This window comes from Arvicanthis niloticus, chromosome 2 (assembly GCF_011762505.2).
Source record: "Arvicanthis niloticus isolate mArvNil1 chromosome 2, mArvNil1.pat.X, whole genome shotgun sequence".
Classification (NCBI taxonomy): domain Eukaryota; kingdom Metazoa; phylum Chordata; class Mammalia; order Rodentia; family Muridae; genus Arvicanthis; species Arvicanthis niloticus.
Window position 1 is genome coordinate 16,379,738 of NC_047659.1, and position 18,109 is coordinate 16,397,846.

Here is an 18,109-nt window from a genome sequence, read left to right on the forward strand (position 1 = left end):
CAGGGCATAACGGCAAAAACCATACCTGCCTTGTGAATTGCCATTCCTTCCACAAAACCTGAATAAAAGCTAGGGCAGAGTGGAAACCTCCATAGACTGGCACATTAGGCAAACCACGAATAATCTAACTCACAGTTCTAGTAGGAAAACTGGTAATTGCTTCTATTTCCTAGACCCAGGAAGCAAGCTTGTTTTGGGGTGGTGTTACCTGCCCAAGTAAGTCATCTTGAACTCATTTCTCTTTGACTCTGAAGACTCTGTCTAGGAAGCACCTCTTGGTGCTTAAAAGCCAATCATGGGGCCTGGTAAGGAAAATCCAGCAGGTGACACAGCCTGGGATATCAGACCAAGCTCTGGACTGTGCCCAACCAAAATCTGGAGTAGGCGTTAAGAAACCACAGTTCACGATTCAAGAGAGGCGTTGGAGACCCCAGAAGAAATCACCCTTGACACTCCCTGCTAAATTGGTCTCAGGGTGCCCTGGTCGCCAAGCAGCTGCCACAGTGGCTGCTGCATTTGCAAATGTGTGAGGTTCAGAAGGGGACCCAGAGCCACTGGCACATCCTGCTTCCATAGCCTGCTTCACAACCTTCCTTATTTATTAACGTGTATTAAAGATAATGGAACTGCAACGAGGTTTTGGGGCGGGGTGTGTGACTTATCCGAAGTCCCAGACCAGGGAAATGAGTTGAGTTGGATTCTGGGGACCTCTGCTCCAAACAGAAGCAGAAAAGAACAACCAATCTTTCTGAACAGAGGGAAAAGGGGGTAGTGAGTGGCAGGGGGGCGTTGGGGGGGGGCGTAGAAATGAGGGGGAGGGGAAATGGTGAGAATGAGCTAGGAGCGAGGGGTAAGAGAGGCAGCCCCACCTTGGGAAAAAGAGGCGCAGCAAGGAAAAGCTGGAGACGCAGGGAGGGATCGGGGAGGACAGCAGACAAGAAGATCGACAGACACCGGGGATGGAGGGAGACAGAGGGAGGTGGGCCGAGCCAAACCGGGAGCGGAGCCGGCGAAGCCAGTGACTGGGCGGGAGCGGGGGCGGGGGGTGGGGGCGGCGAGGAGCCCAGTGGGCTCGGGACGGCGGCGGGCGGGGCGCCCAGGCCAGGACGCTACGGCACGTTCGCCTCCTCCCGGCGCTCCCGCCGGCCCGGCCGCCCCCGCCCGCGCCCGCAGCCTAATGACCGCCGCCAGCCCGAGCCCACTGGAGGCGGCTGTCAGCTGGCAGCTCCGGGCTCACGGGGACCGCGCGCCGCAGTCAGGGTGGCAACTCCCGGGACTCCGCGGACCCTGATTGATTTGTCAGCCCAGGCAAGCCAGCAGCCACTCCGATCGCTGCGCAGCCCGGGCTCCCGGGCCGGCCCCTCAGGCTGGAGCGCCCTACTGGCCCCAGGAGGGAGCCCCTGGTCCCCCGACCCGCGCCCCGGCGCCCCTCTCCGGCCCCCTGCGGACATCGCCAGGCCCCAGGGCTGCCCTCCGCCCCGTCCCCCCCTCAGGGCACCGTGCCAGCCCCTCCAGCGTTCACCCTGCTGCTGCCCCCAAGTCCCGCACCGCCGCCCCCTGCGCCCCGGCCCTGGCCGGGGGCCGCTCGCAGAGTCGGCCACACCCGCTGCCGAGGGCTCACCAAGGTAAGAGGCGCCGGGACTGGGAGGGCTGCGCGTAGGGCGCGGGGCTGGGCCACCGCGGGCGGGTACCCGCAGGTCGTCACTGAAGCTGCGGCTGCCACCCAGCCCGGGACTTGCAAGGTCCCGTCAGGGATACGAGATGAATTGTGGATTGAGACCCTGGAAGGAACTGGGTGATAGTTACCAGTCTTCCAGTCCTGGGAGTGGAGGGTCTGGCTTTCGGGTACGAAGCTCTAGTGTCCATCTCTTTTAAGGAATTCTCTCCATCTCTCACTACCCTCTCTCAGTCTCTGAAATCACCATTTCCTGATGTCTCTTTAGAGGAATCACCCCATTTCGTCTTTCTTTCCTAAACAAGAAATAGGTCTCTAATCTTCTTTCCAAACAAGCCTGTTTTCTCTTTCTTCCAATTTAGAAGAGGTTGTTCCCTCTTTCTCACTTCTCAATTTACAAAGATTTCCTCTCTACCCACAATTTTCAACCATCTCAGTCCGTAGCACCCACCCATTGAAGGCTAGTCGCGCTTTTCTGTTGCCCCCTTTCCCCACTTAATTAGATGAGCAGTTCTTTAACTCAGGGCAGGGGACCTGATGTTTTTCTGGTGTGGAGGCAACGCAGAGATACTTTTCACTCAAAGCTGGGTGGGTACCAGAAGTCCATCTCTGTCAGAACGAAGACAGCTGCCCAGTCCCAGTCAGGTGCATGAGTATTTGTTTCCAAGGGGCAAGAAGGAAAGACCTTACCCTCAAACAAAGAATTAAGGCCAAGGGAGACTATTTTAGCATCTTCCATAGTAGAAGACTCTCAACCTCTGGACAGGGGGCCACATCTCGCTTCCCTCCTGCACCTCCTTAACTTTAAAGTACTTTAATGAACACACAGAGAGAAATCATTTGTTTTTCACTGCGTGGTGAGCAGTCTACAAAGAGAAATAGGAAAGGAGGGAGAAAGCCTTAACTCTGATCCCCGCAATTAGTTCCCTGGGATGAGGGGGGGCAACCCGGGAGCCTCAGTTCTTCAGACACAAAAGCATTTAGATCGCTTTAGACCGGTTAATCCTGAGTCTGGCTCGGGTCTCTTTTGTTTCCCAACTCCATTGTGGGTTTTGTGCAGTTTCTCTCTGTTCGAGTGATTGACTAGCCAATGGATGGTAATTATCCAAATGTCCCCTCTGTCCTTTGACTGACTTCTCTGTATTATGGGCAACTGTCATGCATTCTGTCATTCCATATCATATTACACGTATTATCATATGAAGTCCCCCTCCTTTAAAGGAGGGAGCCTTGGCCCAGATGCTGCTGCTTTTAGAAGGAAGCCCCCCCCCCCCCGAATAATTTGTGCTGAGCACAGTTTGCAATACAGAACAGGGGACTCCGGAGATGGGAGGTTCTGCAGGTAATTTTTTTTCCTGACTGGGGGTAGGGATGGTCTCTGGGGTAAAGGTTCTAAGGACTTGCACTGGGAACTTGGAGTAGGTTTGCCAGATGTATTCTTTGGGTCAGATCCCTAGAGTGATTTGAATGGGTCTGTGGGTTCCATTATAGAGAAACTTAGAATCAGTTTTTGAGCCCTGGATATGAGAAAATTCTATATAACTGGTTCTTTTTGGGCTAACTAGATCATAGTGGCACATGCTCAGGAAACCAGCCCCTGGGATTCTAAAATGCACTTTGTACTTGTGGCCCTTTACAGAACAAGTCCTTGGACCCTTGCCCCAGTTTGCTGCCAAGCAGATTGGGTATTGAGGAGCCCAGATGTATATATTTCAAACTACCACATACTAATGCTAAAGCTCTGAGAAGGGACCAGCTTTTTTTTTTTTTTTTTTTTTTTTTTTGCAATGCTTTTGCACAGTAAACTTAGTGCCCCTTGGTGCAATTGTGTGTGCCATCACTTAAGAGGAAGGTAGGATTTATAACAAGGAGGCTTTGCAGACAGAGACTCTGGGGTCCTCTGAATCTATGGGCAGAACTAAGCCTTTCTTCTGCTAAAATGTGAAAAAAGTGTTTTATTATTGCAATGGATATGAAGTGCTGCCCAGATGCACAGCCTCACAGTTAATTACCTTGTTCTTCATCAAATATATGAGCAATAAATTCTCCAGGAAGGAGGTGTGTGTGTGTGTGTGTGTGTGTCTCCCCATTCCCTCTCCCTCCTCTCTCTCTCTCTCTCTCTCTCTCTCTCTCTCTCTCTCTCTCTCTCTCTCTGTGTGTGTGTGTGTGGTGTGTGTGTGTATAAATGGATGGATAGATAAATGCAGGAGAGAGAACAACTCACATTCTTTTTAAGACCACAGACAGACTATTTTATGGGAAGCTTGATATACTGCTGAAAGATGCTTTGAATTTTTCAATGATCAAATATACATGATCAAGCTGTGCATGTTAGGGTGGCGAGGTGTGCTGACGGTCAATGGCTATTGATCAGGCTGTTAAGTATTTCTGCTCAGTTTTAGAAATATAGATAGATCCCAGATGATTTAAAGAATTGGATAACTAAGATACTAGCATTTGGTTTCTTTGGCAAAGAGAAATGGCTAGTCAACTGAAAACATCACTACCATTGCTTAACATCCATCTGGAAAGAAAGAAAGAGAGAGAGAAAGAAAGAAAGACTTTAGAAAATGAGAGTTTTATTAGCAGACATGTTCAAAAATGAAGTAAAAATATTCCAAATATCTTACTTGTAGTCTAGCCAGAGCAATCACTTCACTTGACCCAGCCTTGTTAACAGGCTCAGAGTTTATATCTGTCTGTCCATTCATCTGTCTGATAAACACACACACACACACACACACACACACACTCACTCACACCACAATTTTGCAACCAGTTTTGACCCACACTGATGCATGGCTGATGAAATGGAGAGGGAACCATTTCTTGGGGTAGGATCTAACATCCTCCACCCTTTCTGCTTAGGAACCAAGCTAACTGGCCACATGGCTTTCCCCAATTAACTAATTTCTCATTAATCTAAAGATCTATTCAGAAAGGTGTGGAGGGGGTGGAGGATAGAGGTTTAAAGATAATCTCTAATTGGTCTGGAAATTTTCGTCCATGATACCTAGAAACACACCCCCCTCCTTCTTTCATCCCCTCCTTTCTGGCTCCTTTTCCTATGTCTTTCTCTCGTTTTTTTTTTTTTTTTTTCCTTCTAGAAATTAAAAAGTGGACTCAAGAGGAAGGAGTTGTGTTTTGTCAGACACCCAGGGGGGAGGAGAAGGGAGTGAAAATGAACTTTTAAATTTTTATTGTTATATAGCAATCTTATCCATCCAAGTAGCTATTTTGTAAGAGACTCACATTCAGGAAAATCATCTCTCACACAGATTGTGAAACTTGAGCATACAGACAGGATTGATAGTTGGGATTTATTTTCAAACCTTAAAAAGACAGAATGTAGATTTTTATATTTTTTTCTATCTGCAAAACATTCTTTTCAGCTATGTACACCTCATCAGAGGAGCTCAGTCATCCCTATTGACAAATCCCTCCTTGAGATGGAACCAAAATTGGCCTGCCTCTCTCTCTCTCTCTCTCTCTCTCTCTCTCTCTCTCTCTCTCTCTCTCTCTCTCTCTCTCTCTCTTTCTCTCTGGAAAAAAAAAAAAGTTGATCCATCCTGAAATGGATGAATCAGCTCTGATTGGGTGGACATGCCCTTTCACCTCATTGTGTCTGACCTATCACTTAATTAATCTCTCCCAGATGCAGAGCTGTTGACAATGCCAACGATAAGCAGTATTTGGAACAAAGCAGGAAGCTTTTAAAAGAACAAGCCACAGTGAGGTTTGAGGCTCTTAAAGATGTGTAAATCATCAGCTTTGGAAAGGCGAGTTTGTTAGAACATAGCTGAATGTCAGAAATGGTCCCATGTTTGCTAGAAACTTCCTGTGCCTTTCTTAAGCCACTAATGTCTATGTAGCTTCCTTTTCTGCCTCTCCCCTCTCTGCTCCTGCCTCACTCGCTTTATTCTGCCCGTTTCTCTCTGGATTCAGACTATCCATGACTAGTTTCCTGAAAACTGTCCTTTGCCTTGTATTGGACTCTTTAGATCCTTTTTATACCATTAGAGCTATCAGCCTCAGAGGCTTTGAGTGACAAAATATTGACCGCGTTGGCTAGTACCTATGAACATTTGTGGTGGAGGCACCTTGGTGACATGCAGAGGATAGATAGCACATTAATTAAACAACTTGCTAACTGTTGTTTAAGTTACTATATAGAGAAAATAGAATGGGTTTATAAAAGATGACAATTTGAGGAGTTCATACTTTTTTGCTAAAAAGATTGTTCAAAAACAGGTCCCAGAAATTGCTTTTACTTGTCACCAACTATTCAGCTTCAGTTAATGGTAATATATGGTCTGGGACCCTTAGCTGGGCCTGACTGATGGGAGAGCTTTGTTGAGTCTGGTGCAGGTGGCACTATTTAATAAGCAAGGGAAGAGTGGGTAATGTACTGCTTGCACAGAGAAGTAAATGTAAAATAGATCACTCTAATTATGGCTGCCCCCAGAAACGGATCCAAGCTGAACTGGTCAACTGATTGGGAAGTCCCAAACAGATCCAGTTGTCCACTGCCTTTCCTCCTCTTCCTCCTCTTCCTCCTCTTCCTCCTCCTCCTCCTCCTCCTCCTCCTCCTCCTCCTTTTTTTTTTTTTTATTCACTTTTGAGGGCTGACACAGTGGTTTGAAAGTCAGTTTGGAATAGCTTGTATAACTCCAAACAAGCACAAGTCTGCCAACCTATCAATGTCTGCCTTAACTGTCTAGGATCCCTTTATCGGAGGGTCAACTTCAGTGATAGTACAGGGCCATCCGAACACCTTTTCCTGCCAGAGATCTCCACAAGCTCATTGAAAACTAGTTTTCATATTTCATTGCAAAGCGTCAGAGATTTGTTTTTGTTTTGTTTGAATTTCTTTCTGCTTGAAAAAATGAGTTTATAGGAAATCAAAGTGTGAATACTTAAGCAAACAGAATTTCCCATATACCTGCAAGGTTCTAATGATTTCCATTCATGCAAAGATAATCAATGGGACATTAGTTGTTTTAATTAATGGAAGAATAAAAAATGTTGGGGGAGGGGGTGCCTAGGGGCTGGGCTTTAGCTGAAGCATCTGTGGGAAATGACTCATTTCTCACCTAAAGAGACAATGGCAACTTCCCTGGACAGCAATAAAGATTCGCTAATCAGACCCTGGAAAAAGTTGGACTGGGCATACTGAGAGGTCTTTTGCTAAGAGCTTTGGATGAAATGGTAGTCATGTTGACTATTTTCTCTCCCAAACTCACTATTCTGGTTGGAAGGTTGGGAAAGTACCTGAACCTACACTAAAGAGAGGATGTTTCTGGATTCCCATGGAAGGTGCAATTTGAATTGAAGCCTAGTATGATCTGTGATGGTAAAAGGCTGGAGAGCACAAAGCAGGGTGTCTTGGTTAGGATGACAGAAAGAATGGGCTTGAATGGGTGTGCTGGGTGTGGGACGACTTGTAAGCAGCAGTGGTGTCGGTAAGTGGATAGACTCTTTTGGCCTTTGGTGGGGGATCCTGGGAGAAATAAAACCCAGAATCTTGAGGCAAAACCTTTCTGTTCTATGGAAGTAGTTACCAAACCCACCTTCAAGCTAGTGAGCCATAGCTGGGTACCCCAATCTATTAATGCTTGTGTATGTGAAGCTCATAAAAGATTTATTGGAGAAACTTGTGTTCAAAATGGAGTTTAGGGTGTCTTGCATTCTGAGAGGATGGTGGAGATGCCTTTGAAAAAAAAAAAAAGAAGACTGGTGGGAAAAATTTCCAGTATTAAGTGCATGGAATTAGAAGAGATGCCAGCCACCTGGTGGTTTTTCTACTTCCTCTTCCATCACCATCGTCCCTACTTCCTCCTACAGAATCTTCCCGATTCTCATTTAAGCAACTAAGGTTCCCTATGTGGGAAAATTTATTGCTCTCTTTAATCTGAAAGACTGAAACCAGGGGTTAGCAAAATGTCCTTTTTAGGACTAACTATTATTCTGGACTAAGTTAAAAAGAACTGACCCTCTAGATACAAAATATCCTTGTAGCACACTAAATGCAAGGCCTCTGTGATATTCACTTTCCCTTCCATTCTAGGGCAGTGTGTACTTTTTTTTTTTTTTTTGGAAATTAGCTGGAGGAAAAAGGAGAATGCAATTAGCTATTGTGTATTTTGTTGCAATTGTTCTTTAAGAATAATTTGATCTGACAGATTTATATTGTTGGCAATGTGATTTGAGGAGAGCCCAGATACAAACTTTCCACACCCTAATCAATAATGGTAAATTGTTTTTGCTGAAGGTGAGTAATCTGTGACCTAGAATTCGTATTTCTTTTACCAATTCCCTGTAATAAAATTGAACATTTTGTCACCACTTTGAGAAACACTGCCAAACACCTTAAAACACATGTCACATGCCAGCAGCCCCTCATTTCTCTCCTCCGGGAGTTTCTACATCTGGAACCATAATCACAGATAAAAACCTTGACAAAATTGCATCTGAGCACATTCCTCTCCACAGCCCTTACTTTCTCATAACATTTAATACAATATTAATACCTGCTACCGAAAGGCAGGAGGGAGGAAAGGGCTGCCAACCTTCACATTTCCCGATGCATCATGTTCAAACCTGAAATTCACACTTCGTGTTTCATTTTAAGTTCAGTGCATTTAACAGGGCCCTAGAGAGAGAGAGCGTGAGCCCTGGTTAGTTCCCCAACCTTCTCAGCTGACTCCCAGGGAGGCGTCCCCCCCCCCCCCAATTGTTCAGATCGCTGCAGGGAGAGGAGGAGGAGGAATTGGGCTCCTGTCTGTCTGCCATGGGCCAAGCTACCTCTCTGTTCTAGTGTCACAGACATGGGGTTCCTCCTGGAAATAATGAAGGTCCCACTGACTTATATTGTCAATACTGGTGATCAGCAGATCTCTGTATGGTATGACCAAAACAATGAACAGATTTCCTAGTGAAAGAGCCATGCCTGATCACATTTGCTGCTGCAGACAACCTCTGTCATCAATATAAAACAGCCTTCCCTTGCCCGAACAAGGGCCGCAAGCCTCGGGGTGGAAGACAGTCCTCATTGAAGATACAGGGCTCCTTGACCGTCTCTGTGACCCTCACCCCACCTTCTCCTGGTGCTGCCTCCTCCCCACATTCCTTTGCCTGGTGGGGGAAAATCATTTCATTTTTTCTGTTCTATAAGAAAGAAAGAAACAGGTTGGAAAGAAGGCAAAAGTGCAGGAACCATTCCCCAATTGGGTCTCCTGGGGGCACGTGGGGTAACCTGGAGACGGATTTTCAGATGTTGGTGGCTTTGTTCGGTTAATGCTCTCAAAACAGATCAGGCCGCTTCCCACTTAAATGTTAGCATCCAGGTTTCTGAAATGAGTAACCAGCATCAGTAACAGTAACAGGAGGGAGGGAGGGAGGGAGGGAGGGAGGGAGGGAGGGAGAGAGAGAGAGAGAGAGAGAGAGAGAGAGAGAGAGAGAGATTTATCTGAGCAAGACTCACTTTAGTAAGCAAGGACTGTAATTTGCTGAACGTACAAACAAGCACAGAGAAGTCATGCTTTACATAGGGGACAGAAGCAATAGTGGCGGGCCACTGGCTCTGTGACTGAAGCCAACAGTTCTAAGAAAACAGTCCTTTCCGTTGTGAGGCCGGGAAGAAATGTTGGCAGACTCTCTTTCTCCCCCACAGTTGTTATTCGAGAGGTTTCCGGAACCCTAAACCCCAGCTTCATCCTCAGAGCTCGAGGCAATCCTATAGTAGCACCAAGCGGGGAGCCCCAGGCAGGAGAGTCTGGGGCCAAAGGGTGGGGCGGTTCCCCTGTGCTGAGTCCTTCCAGGATGGCTCCCCAGTTCGAGGTTTGTTCTATCTGCCTTTCCCTCCGGGGAGACTCCAAAGGCTGTAGAAATCTGGGCGCCCGCTTGCTCGCTTGTCAAAAAGCAAACTGTCTTCACATACTCCAAGAGTAACATCCCTGCCTAGGAAGAGGAAGGAAAGAGGCAAAATAAATAAAACCAGTTAATGTTGTAGTTAACTTGCAAATCAAGTAAATCTGTTGGTGCCGTATTTGAGAAATAAACCACGAGAGCGTCACAGCAAACACACACTTCTGAACGTCTTCATTTTGATTTAATGGTATATCAGCGTCAACTATCGCTTCCTCTGCTGGTACACTCGGCCTGATGCCGCGGGAGGAGGGTGCCCATGTTTATCACCGAGTGAGATGACTAATTACACCTTGTCAATCACCGGCTATGAAGACATAAAACCAGCGCGCACAATGAAATAGTTGCCTGCAGCGTCAATTAGTTGGCGATTCCGAGGGTATTTGCGTGGCCCTGCTTTGGCCGCTCTAATAACGGGACAGAGCGCCGGGAACAGCGCGCAGATCAATCACCCTGGTTCCGCTGCGGCCGGCGCCCTCCTCCCTCTCTCCCCTCCTCCAGCCTGGCCTCACTTTCTCCCTGGGCTAGGCGCTTCCTCCCTCCGCGGCCCCGGCCGGGTGGCGCCGCCAGCCCCGGGAGCCCCGGGAAGTTTGCGCGCGGCATCTCCGCAGCCGGCAGCCGGGAGCCCCGCAGCCTTCGGGGAGCGCCAGGGCTGGTGGCCCTTTTGTTGGAGAAGGCGTGGAGGAGCGCTTTTGTTCTGAGTTAGTCACGGTGGCCGGCTGGAGGCTGCTACCTCATTATGCGGCGGGTCTGCTAGTCTGCGGGGAAGCAGATGGTGGGGAGGTAGGCAGTGGCGACAGTGGCCAGACCTGAATCCCGTTCACCTGTCACCTTCAACAAAACGCAGGGTATCGGGAACTGACGGTGCTTTACCCCTGGCAGGGGGAGAGGGTCGAGAGCATTTGTGAATGTTTCAGTTACCTGTCTTAGCCTGATCCCCCACCCCCACCCCACCACAGCCTTTCTCTCGGCTGCAGCTCCTCGCACTGTGTAAATGTCACTCACGTGTCAGGATCTGTGTTTACAGCCTGTTCCTCGCCTTGCCTAGTCTCCCAGGACAGGGCAGAGCGGTTGTGCGACGTCCCCCAGTGATTAACAAACTTAGCGGCCTCTGAACCCAGGGCCGGAGTGCCCAGATGCCTCCCCGCGGCGGGAGATGAGCTTGAGCCTCCAATAGATACTATTGCGTCCTAGCCAGATGCGAGGAATAAATAGAGAAGTGCCCCGGGTGGGGATCCCAACAGCCAGAGAGTTGAGGGCAAGGTTGGATGGGGCTGCCGGTCAGAGAGGTGGGTACCGCATGCTGTACATCTCTTTATGGGTATAATTCCCCACCCTCTGGGCAGCTTTTAACAAGAACCACCAGCTATCCCCTTCCCAGCTCTGAAGGTAGCCCCTTGAGTCCAGCCAACACTAAGGACATCACCTCAGGCTTCCTACAAAGTCTCCTGTCCCTTGAACAACCCCCAGATCAACATTGGTGACTCCCAGATTCAATTTTCATTTCCTACGTTCTTTGAGAAAAAAAAAAAAAACTGTCTCAAATACCCCAGTATAACGTGCTAATATAGTCTTAGAGTTGACCGTGGGCCAGCGTCTTTGTGATTGCACATGACCATGCTTGTCTTTAGGTTGATGGTCTTTCCCTAGAGTTAGAGGATCTCTACACATGCAATCTGTACACATACATGTATAATTTGAAGAGTTTTTGCAAATCCACCTGATAGGAGCTCACAGAAGATCAAGTAGGCTCGCCTCAGCACACAAGTGTTAGTCCTGGGTGTTCAGATGCCTCCTTGGGTATGACGTCCACCTGTATATCCCCTGTACTGTTGTGCTGGTTATGGTTTTGCCAACAAAGATAAAATTCATACTGGCTGTGCTTTTGCCAAAAGAGACTAACAGGAGCATTTTCACACATGAACACGAGCTTAAGCACAAGTGTAATACACACTTGTGCGCAAAAGTTATGTACACTATGTAGAAAGTGTGACTTCATGCTGCCTCGATCCTGTGTCCTGTGAGATAAACTACAGAGGTCCTGGTTTCCCTTTAATCGTGCCAGGCAAGCAGACTGACATTTCAGACCACATGTCTATCCACTATCACATGGAAAGAAAGCAACTTGCAAAATGAACCCAGAAAAGGAGTTTCAGTAACTGACTTGCCCTTTTTTTTCTTTTTCACCCAAAATCACTTTTTTTAAAAAAAAAAAAATTTCCCAAATCCCTCCCTGTTCCATCAGACACCTAGCCATTGCCCCAGGTTCAGCCAAGAGACTCGGGGCTGGCAGTTGGGATTTGCTGGGCAGGCCATGTTATTGTTAGTTCTTGTGCAACCTGGTGGCTGGGTGGATCCAGACTGGGAGTGAAGGAGTGGTAGTGGGATGGAGTGCCCATAGGAAGAGAATAGGCCTGTGGTCTATACGAACTGCCAAGTATATCCCCAGAGTGAGAAGGTTTGGATAGGAAAAGAGAGGGGGCGATTAAGAAATTCTGAGTGCCTACTATGTTCTACACATTTTCCATTCATTTCTTTCTTTCATCACACCCAAACACCCAAAAGGAGGGGACCTTCTTGTTTCCCATTGAGAAAGTCAAACATTATAAAGGAGGTTGAGTCATTCTCTCGGGATCACACTGCATGTACATGGGAGAGCTATGGACTCCTTGTTTCTTTTTCTGAGTTCCTAAAGACATGCCTCCAGACTGCAGAGCTTTGGGGAACAGGAGCAACACGTCTGGCAGTACAGTCCCTAGCTCACTTGGAGAGAGGATATGCTGGCCGGCCTTCTACCCGTGGGAGTCATTGCTCCCGTGGCACTTGCGCCTGTTCCCCGGGAGGGCTGCGCCGCTGCCCGCAGCGCGGAGAGTAGCGCCCCAGACCGAAGCCCAGCTGGGCGGGAAGCAGCCGAAGGCTCTTGAAACTGTATTCTCGGTCTGTCTTCTCTGCCCCTTCCCACCCCCAGGTTCCAGAGGCTAAAGCGGAGAATGGAGACCTCCTCAAGCATCCTTTGGCAGCGCTTTCCTAGGGTAGAGACTCCAAGAAGGTTTAATTTTCCTTCCTGAAGAAACACAGGAAACTGTTCGCAGCTTAGAAAGTCCAAACCCCGCGCTCTCCCTTCTCCCTCCCTCGCGCCTCCTCCTCCAGCCTCGCCCACCAGCTCCCACCACCTCCTCTCTTCGCTCTTCTCCTCCTCTAGCCTCTCCCCTCCCTCTGGGTCTCCCGCCTTCCCGGAGCACGCGCTGCCAAGGCCTGGGGCGCCGGGCGGCCAATGGCACGGCGGCAGGACGTGATGTCAGGCGCGGCTGTAGAAAAGGCGCGGAGGCTTGCGCTGGCGCGGACTGCGGAGCCGAGGCTGAGCTCGGCGCGCGCTTGGGTAGCATTGCGCGCGGCTGGGCCCGCGGCCGGCGGCTCCTCCTCCCACTCTGCTCCTCCTCCTTTTTCTCCTCCTCCACCTCCTCCTCCTCCGCCTCCTCCTCTTCCTCCTCCTCCTCCTCTTCAATTCTCCCGGTGGCTCGGCTCAGCTCGCAGGCTTCGCAGAGACCCCTACTCCAGTTCGCCTTTGGTTGGGAACACACCCCGGGGGGAAGAGACGTCCAGGCTTCTGGGCCGCCGCGGGCACCTAGCTGTTCCTGGGTGAACCCTGACTGCAGCCACTGCCGCCTGGGGCAGAGTTTGCGCCCCTGATTTGCGCCTTGGGCGCCAGAGCCCAGCGAGCGATGCCTGCGGCGTGAAAGCGCCCACAGCGGGCGCCGACCTCTGCCCTGGTCTCCCGCCCCCACCTCACCCCCTGCCCTTGTGACCCTGGCTTCGGCGCCGCCGCCCAGGCGCCCCGCGATGTAGCTGCCCCCACGCCTCGGCGGGAGGCGTCCTGGCCCGCGGGCGCCCGGGGCCCGGATCCCGGCCTGGGGGCGCAGCCGAGCTCGGGCGGGGCCGGGGCCGCGGTGGCGATGCACTGGGCCGGTTAACGCCGGGAGCGCCAGGCAGCTGAGGCGGGGGGCAAGCCCTTCCTCGGGGCAGCCGCGTCCCCGGTCCCGCCGCGATGCTGTTCCACAGTCTGTCGGGCCCCGAGGTGCACGGGGTCATCGACGAGATGGACCGCAGGGCCAAGAGCGAGGCTCCGGCCATCAGCTCTGCCATCGACCGCGGCGACACGGAGACGGTAGGCGCGCGGCTGTGGAGTTGGGGCTGAGAGCTGGGACCTGGCGGGGCCAGCCAGCGCCTCTGTTCCCCGAACTTTAGGTAGAGTCCTCCGAGACGCACGGGACCAAGGCTGGGGGATCCTCGGACAGGGTGCGAGGCCCGGGGCTCCATACTCAGGGGAAACTCGGCTGCTAGAGCGGAGCAGGGAGTCAAGGTTGAAACCCTGATCTGGACCGCGAGGGTAGAGGAGAACGTTGTTCTAGAAGTGGAGGCCACTCTCTTCTCCCCGCTCTCTGCACTCCGGTCCCAGTCCTGACTCTCCACTTCTCCACTGGCGCCCACGCCTCGGGGAAAAGGGAGAACCGGTGGACGCTCTAGCTGGTTTGAGTCGCTTTCAGTCTTCTGGCAGTCTGGGATTCTCTCCTTAGCTCAGTTTCAGGGCCCTGCGACATCTGGGCCAGCACTTTCCGTTGATCATGACCCGTGTTCCCAACTGGCTAGATTTGGCCAGGCAATGGTTCGGAGTTCAGTCTCCAGCCTGGCTTCTGAGGAAGGAGACTCCATTAGGTTCTCTGTACCTGGCTCTGCCGTCCCGGCCCCAAATAGCCTCCCCCGGGGCCAGACTAGCAGACGCTGCCTAAGCGGCGGCTGCAGTGACCTTTAGAGACGGAGGAGGTGGGAAGCCTGGCCCGAGTTTCTCCCTTTTAGAGCCACAGCTCCGTGACCTCCGGGTTTCCCCTGAGCCCTTCTTTCTGGATAAACCTCCGCTGCTCAAAATGTTTTGTTAGGAAGAAACTCAGATGGGCCTGTCTTGCACCCTCCTGGAAGGTCGCCCTTAACCTTCTTGCAAGACCCGAGCGGGGACCAGAAGTTGCCGAACCTGCCCTGGGCTGAACCTTTGGTCTAAGGATCAAGAGGCTACTGAGGCTTGAGGCCAGGATCCCTGCTGCCTCTCTGAAGAGGAGTGCGTGTGGAGGGAGACTTTTAATACTCACCTTACTTTACCCCCTTAGTTCTTTTCTGAGGCTCAGCACTTTTAATAAACACGTTGAGGAATTCCCTTGGAGAGCTTGGGGGAAGAGTCCCCTCTGTCCCAGTACTTAAACGCTGCGGGGACATTCCTGGGACCAAGGCATGAGGGCAGGAGTGGCGAGACCTGAGGCCTGAGAACAACTTAGAACTGGAAAGCTGTGCTGCTGCGGCTTGGCTCGTTGATAGTCTGGAGCTGAACTGTGCAGCTTGGGCCTATTAGATGGAGAAAAGGGGGCTGCCTAGCTAGACCGTCCTCTAGGCGGATTTCAAGGATAGCCAGGGCCAGGGAAGGAGCTCAGGGCGAGTTTTCTTGGTGGGAGCATGGCCGTAGGCTGTCCCTCATGGCGGCGTTCTGTCTTTCTCCTTTTGTAGACCATGCCGTCCATCAGCAGTGACCGGGCAGCGTTGTGTGCCGGCTGTGGGGGCAAGATCTCTGACCGCTACTACCTGCTGGCCGTAGACAAGCAATGGCACATGCGCTGCCTCAAGTGCTGTGAATGCAAGCTCAACCTGGAGTCGGAGCTCACTTGCTTCAGCAAGGATGGCAGCATCTACTGCAAAGAAGACTACTACAGGTAGCTCCGACCCAGCCCCCGCTGCCCTTCAGAGGCCCACACCCTCCACCTCCTTTGCTTTGCCCAGTACAGGTTGCCCTACCCAAGACCCTTCTTCTCCAAGCCAGCACCCACCAAAATTTGGTGACAACTTTCTAAATTAGCAAGGGAGGCCACCCTTGGAGAGAATCATGAAGTATAGGAACAGAATATTACCCTCCTTTCTGAGTGTAGGGTGCTTAAAAAGTCAGCTTGGGTGGGTGGGTGGGTGGGTGGGTGGGGTCTTCATACTACTTTCCCTTTTGAAGTTTCTTGACTCAACCAGAGGAGACAGAAATAAGACACCCCGAAACCCTGGCAGCCTGGCTGCTGACATGAGATCGAATTGGAGAGAGAGAGCTAGGATAACTCAGTTCCGGGTCTTTTGGGGGGTGGGAGTGAGGCCAAAAGTTGGCCAGGGTTAAAGAGTAAGGGCCAAGGTCTTCTTTCTCTTCCCCAGCGTTAGAGTTAGGGTCTATTTATGGATTCTCTCTGTGTGTCTCTGTCTCTATTTCTCTCTTTTCCCATCTCTGTTTCTTCCAAATTACAGCGGTGTGTAGGATTCCCAGGTGCTGGTCTGGAGGGAAGGGGCAAAGGTTGAGGAAGGGGTAAGTGAGGGAGTTTCTCCCCATTCTAAGTAAAGTCTTTCTTAAGACTTGCTCAGATTCTGAATACAGTAGACTCTCCTGTGGGTGTGAAGATAGCTAAGGGAAACTATTTCAGGCAGTGCCAGGCCTGGGTTAAAATCCAGTTCCCTCTCACTAACCCTCTAACTGGAGTCCAGGCTGTCCATCTTGAGGAGGGGACCCAACCCAACCCCCAGTGACAGCAACAGCACCTGGAGGAGGAGTATAGAGATATGGGGGGATACCCAACCATTTGTCCCCACAGCCCCTCCCTCCATGGTCCCCACAGGCGGTTCTCTGTGCAGCGCTGCGCCCGCTGCCACCTGGGCATCTCGGCCTCAGAGATGGTGATGCGCGCTCGGGACTTGGTTTATCACCTCAACTGCTTCACATGCACCACGTGTAACAAGATGCTGACGACCGGTGACCACTTCGGCATGAAGGACAGCCTGGTCTATTGCCGCTTGCACTTCGAGGCACTACTGCAGGGCGAATACCCAGCACATTTTAACCATGCCGACGTGGCAGCGGCGGCGGCGGCAGCGGCGGCAGCTAAGAGTGCAGGATTGGGCTCAGCCGGGGCTAACCCTCTGGGTCTTCCCTACTACAACGGCGTGGGCACTGTGCAGAAGGGGAGGCCGAGAAAGCGCAAGAGTCCGGGACCCGGGGCAGATCTGGCAGCCTACAACGCCGGTGAGTGCAAGACCGTCTGAAGCCTTTGGCGGGGTTGCGGGAAAGATTTCAGTGTGTTAGGTGTATAACGGGTACTCTATCCCCTGTCCCCACGCACCAGTGTGCCCGATAGAAAGGACTTAAGCACTCTGGCTTCCAGTCGGTTCTCCTTCGGTTGAAGCGTTAGGTGAGAAAGCTTTAGTTCACTGGCGATCCAGGTGCAGGACCTTGTTGCTGAGAAATTGTATTTAGGAGACGCCTTTGATTTGTCTCAACCCGCTTTGCTGTGCAGAAAGTGCAGCGGTGGGGGTGTGGGGGAGAAAGAAAGGCGACGCTGACACCAAACAGGCTCGGGAGTGGCCGAGGGTAGGGAGACCAACAGCTCTAGGCAGTGAGGGTCCCAAGAGAAAAGGCTGGCAGTGGCCGAGAGCACCATTGGGTTTGGCTTGCAGCCCGGTTATAGGGAATGTCCCCAGAGCGGCAGGCTTGGAGCTGTTGCTAGCAAGGCCTGTGGGTCTTTCTGTCCAGCCCGATCTTCAGGCACCGGGCACCTCCAGGTCTTGGGGATTTTCTTTCCCCTTCTCGCAAGCAGCTCTCACCAAAGACACAGGAGCTGGCGAGTCCTCACAGTGGGCTGCGAGGGGCTCAATTCGCATTCTTTGTTGTCAGGGGACTTTCCAGCGTATTCCCGCACCATCCTGGCTCTGAACAGTTGCGGAGGTTCTGAGGCCCAACATCTGCCCTAAGTCTGCAGGGCCAGGAAAGGTTTAAGACTCGCCTGGCTTCCGAACTAATTTATTTGCAGTCATTTCCCCTCTTAAGTTTGTAACAACAAATCCGATGCTCGATGCTCGATTTTCTTTTCTTTCTCCTTTTCCCCCTAGTCTAATTCACAAGATGGGGGCGAGGGCTGCAAAACCCAAACAAACCAAGGCTGTAGAATGGCTGTTGGGGGGGGGGGGGAGAAATTAGGATCATTAGGACTTTAAATAGTCTGAACTGCTTACAGAGGGAAGTGTGGGCTAGTGGAGTATAGGTCCTTTTTCGGTCCAACGAAATTGCTGGATAGAGGATCCTGGAAACTATTAGGGAGGGGAAAATGCAACCCCCCGTTGGATAAAGTGGCGGTCGGTTCAGCGATTTAAAATTTGTCGAAAGTACGACTAAAGATAACGTTCCTTACAGCTCACCTCCTCATCCCCCACTAGACTTAAAATAGAGTACATTCGGTCCAGGCCCGTTTCACCCCAAACCAAGTGGCTTCTATTTATCAGGTGGGTCAGCTTCCCTAAAAAAGAGAGGGGGGTCTACTCCGGGGTATCTGGTGTGTGGGGAGTTGTCTGATGTTTTTTCTTGGACGCACCAGCTTGGCACCCGGTTTGTGACCGAGCAAAAAGAGAGTGAGGTTTCGGGATTTATTTTTGCTTTTTGTTGATCAG

General features: G+C 51.1%; 1 protein-coding gene across 6 annotated transcripts in view; it reads left to right on the forward strand.

Moving 5' to 3' along the window:
- The first annotated feature begins 1,154 nt into the window (after positions 1–1,154).
- Lhx2 (LIM homeobox 2) overlaps positions 1,155–18,109 on the forward strand; it is a 30,296-nt gene continuing 13,341 nt past the window's right edge. Inside the window, exons 1-3 of one of the 6 annotated variants that reach the window (XM_034496746.2) lie at positions 1,155–1,625; positions 15,152–15,354; positions 16,264–16,691. In XM_034496746.2, coding sequence (XP_034352637.1) covers positions 15,155–15,354; positions 16,264–16,691 — 628 coding nt within the window. In that variant the 5' untranslated portion in view covers positions 1,155–1,625; positions 15,152–15,154. Of the gene's footprint in view, positions 1,626–12,939; positions 13,847–14,504; positions 14,712–15,151; positions 15,355–16,263; positions 16,696–18,109 lie in introns of those variants that run through there. The other 5 variants (XM_034496743.2, XM_034496744.2, XM_034496745.2 and 2 more) reach the window with 5 other exon arrangements.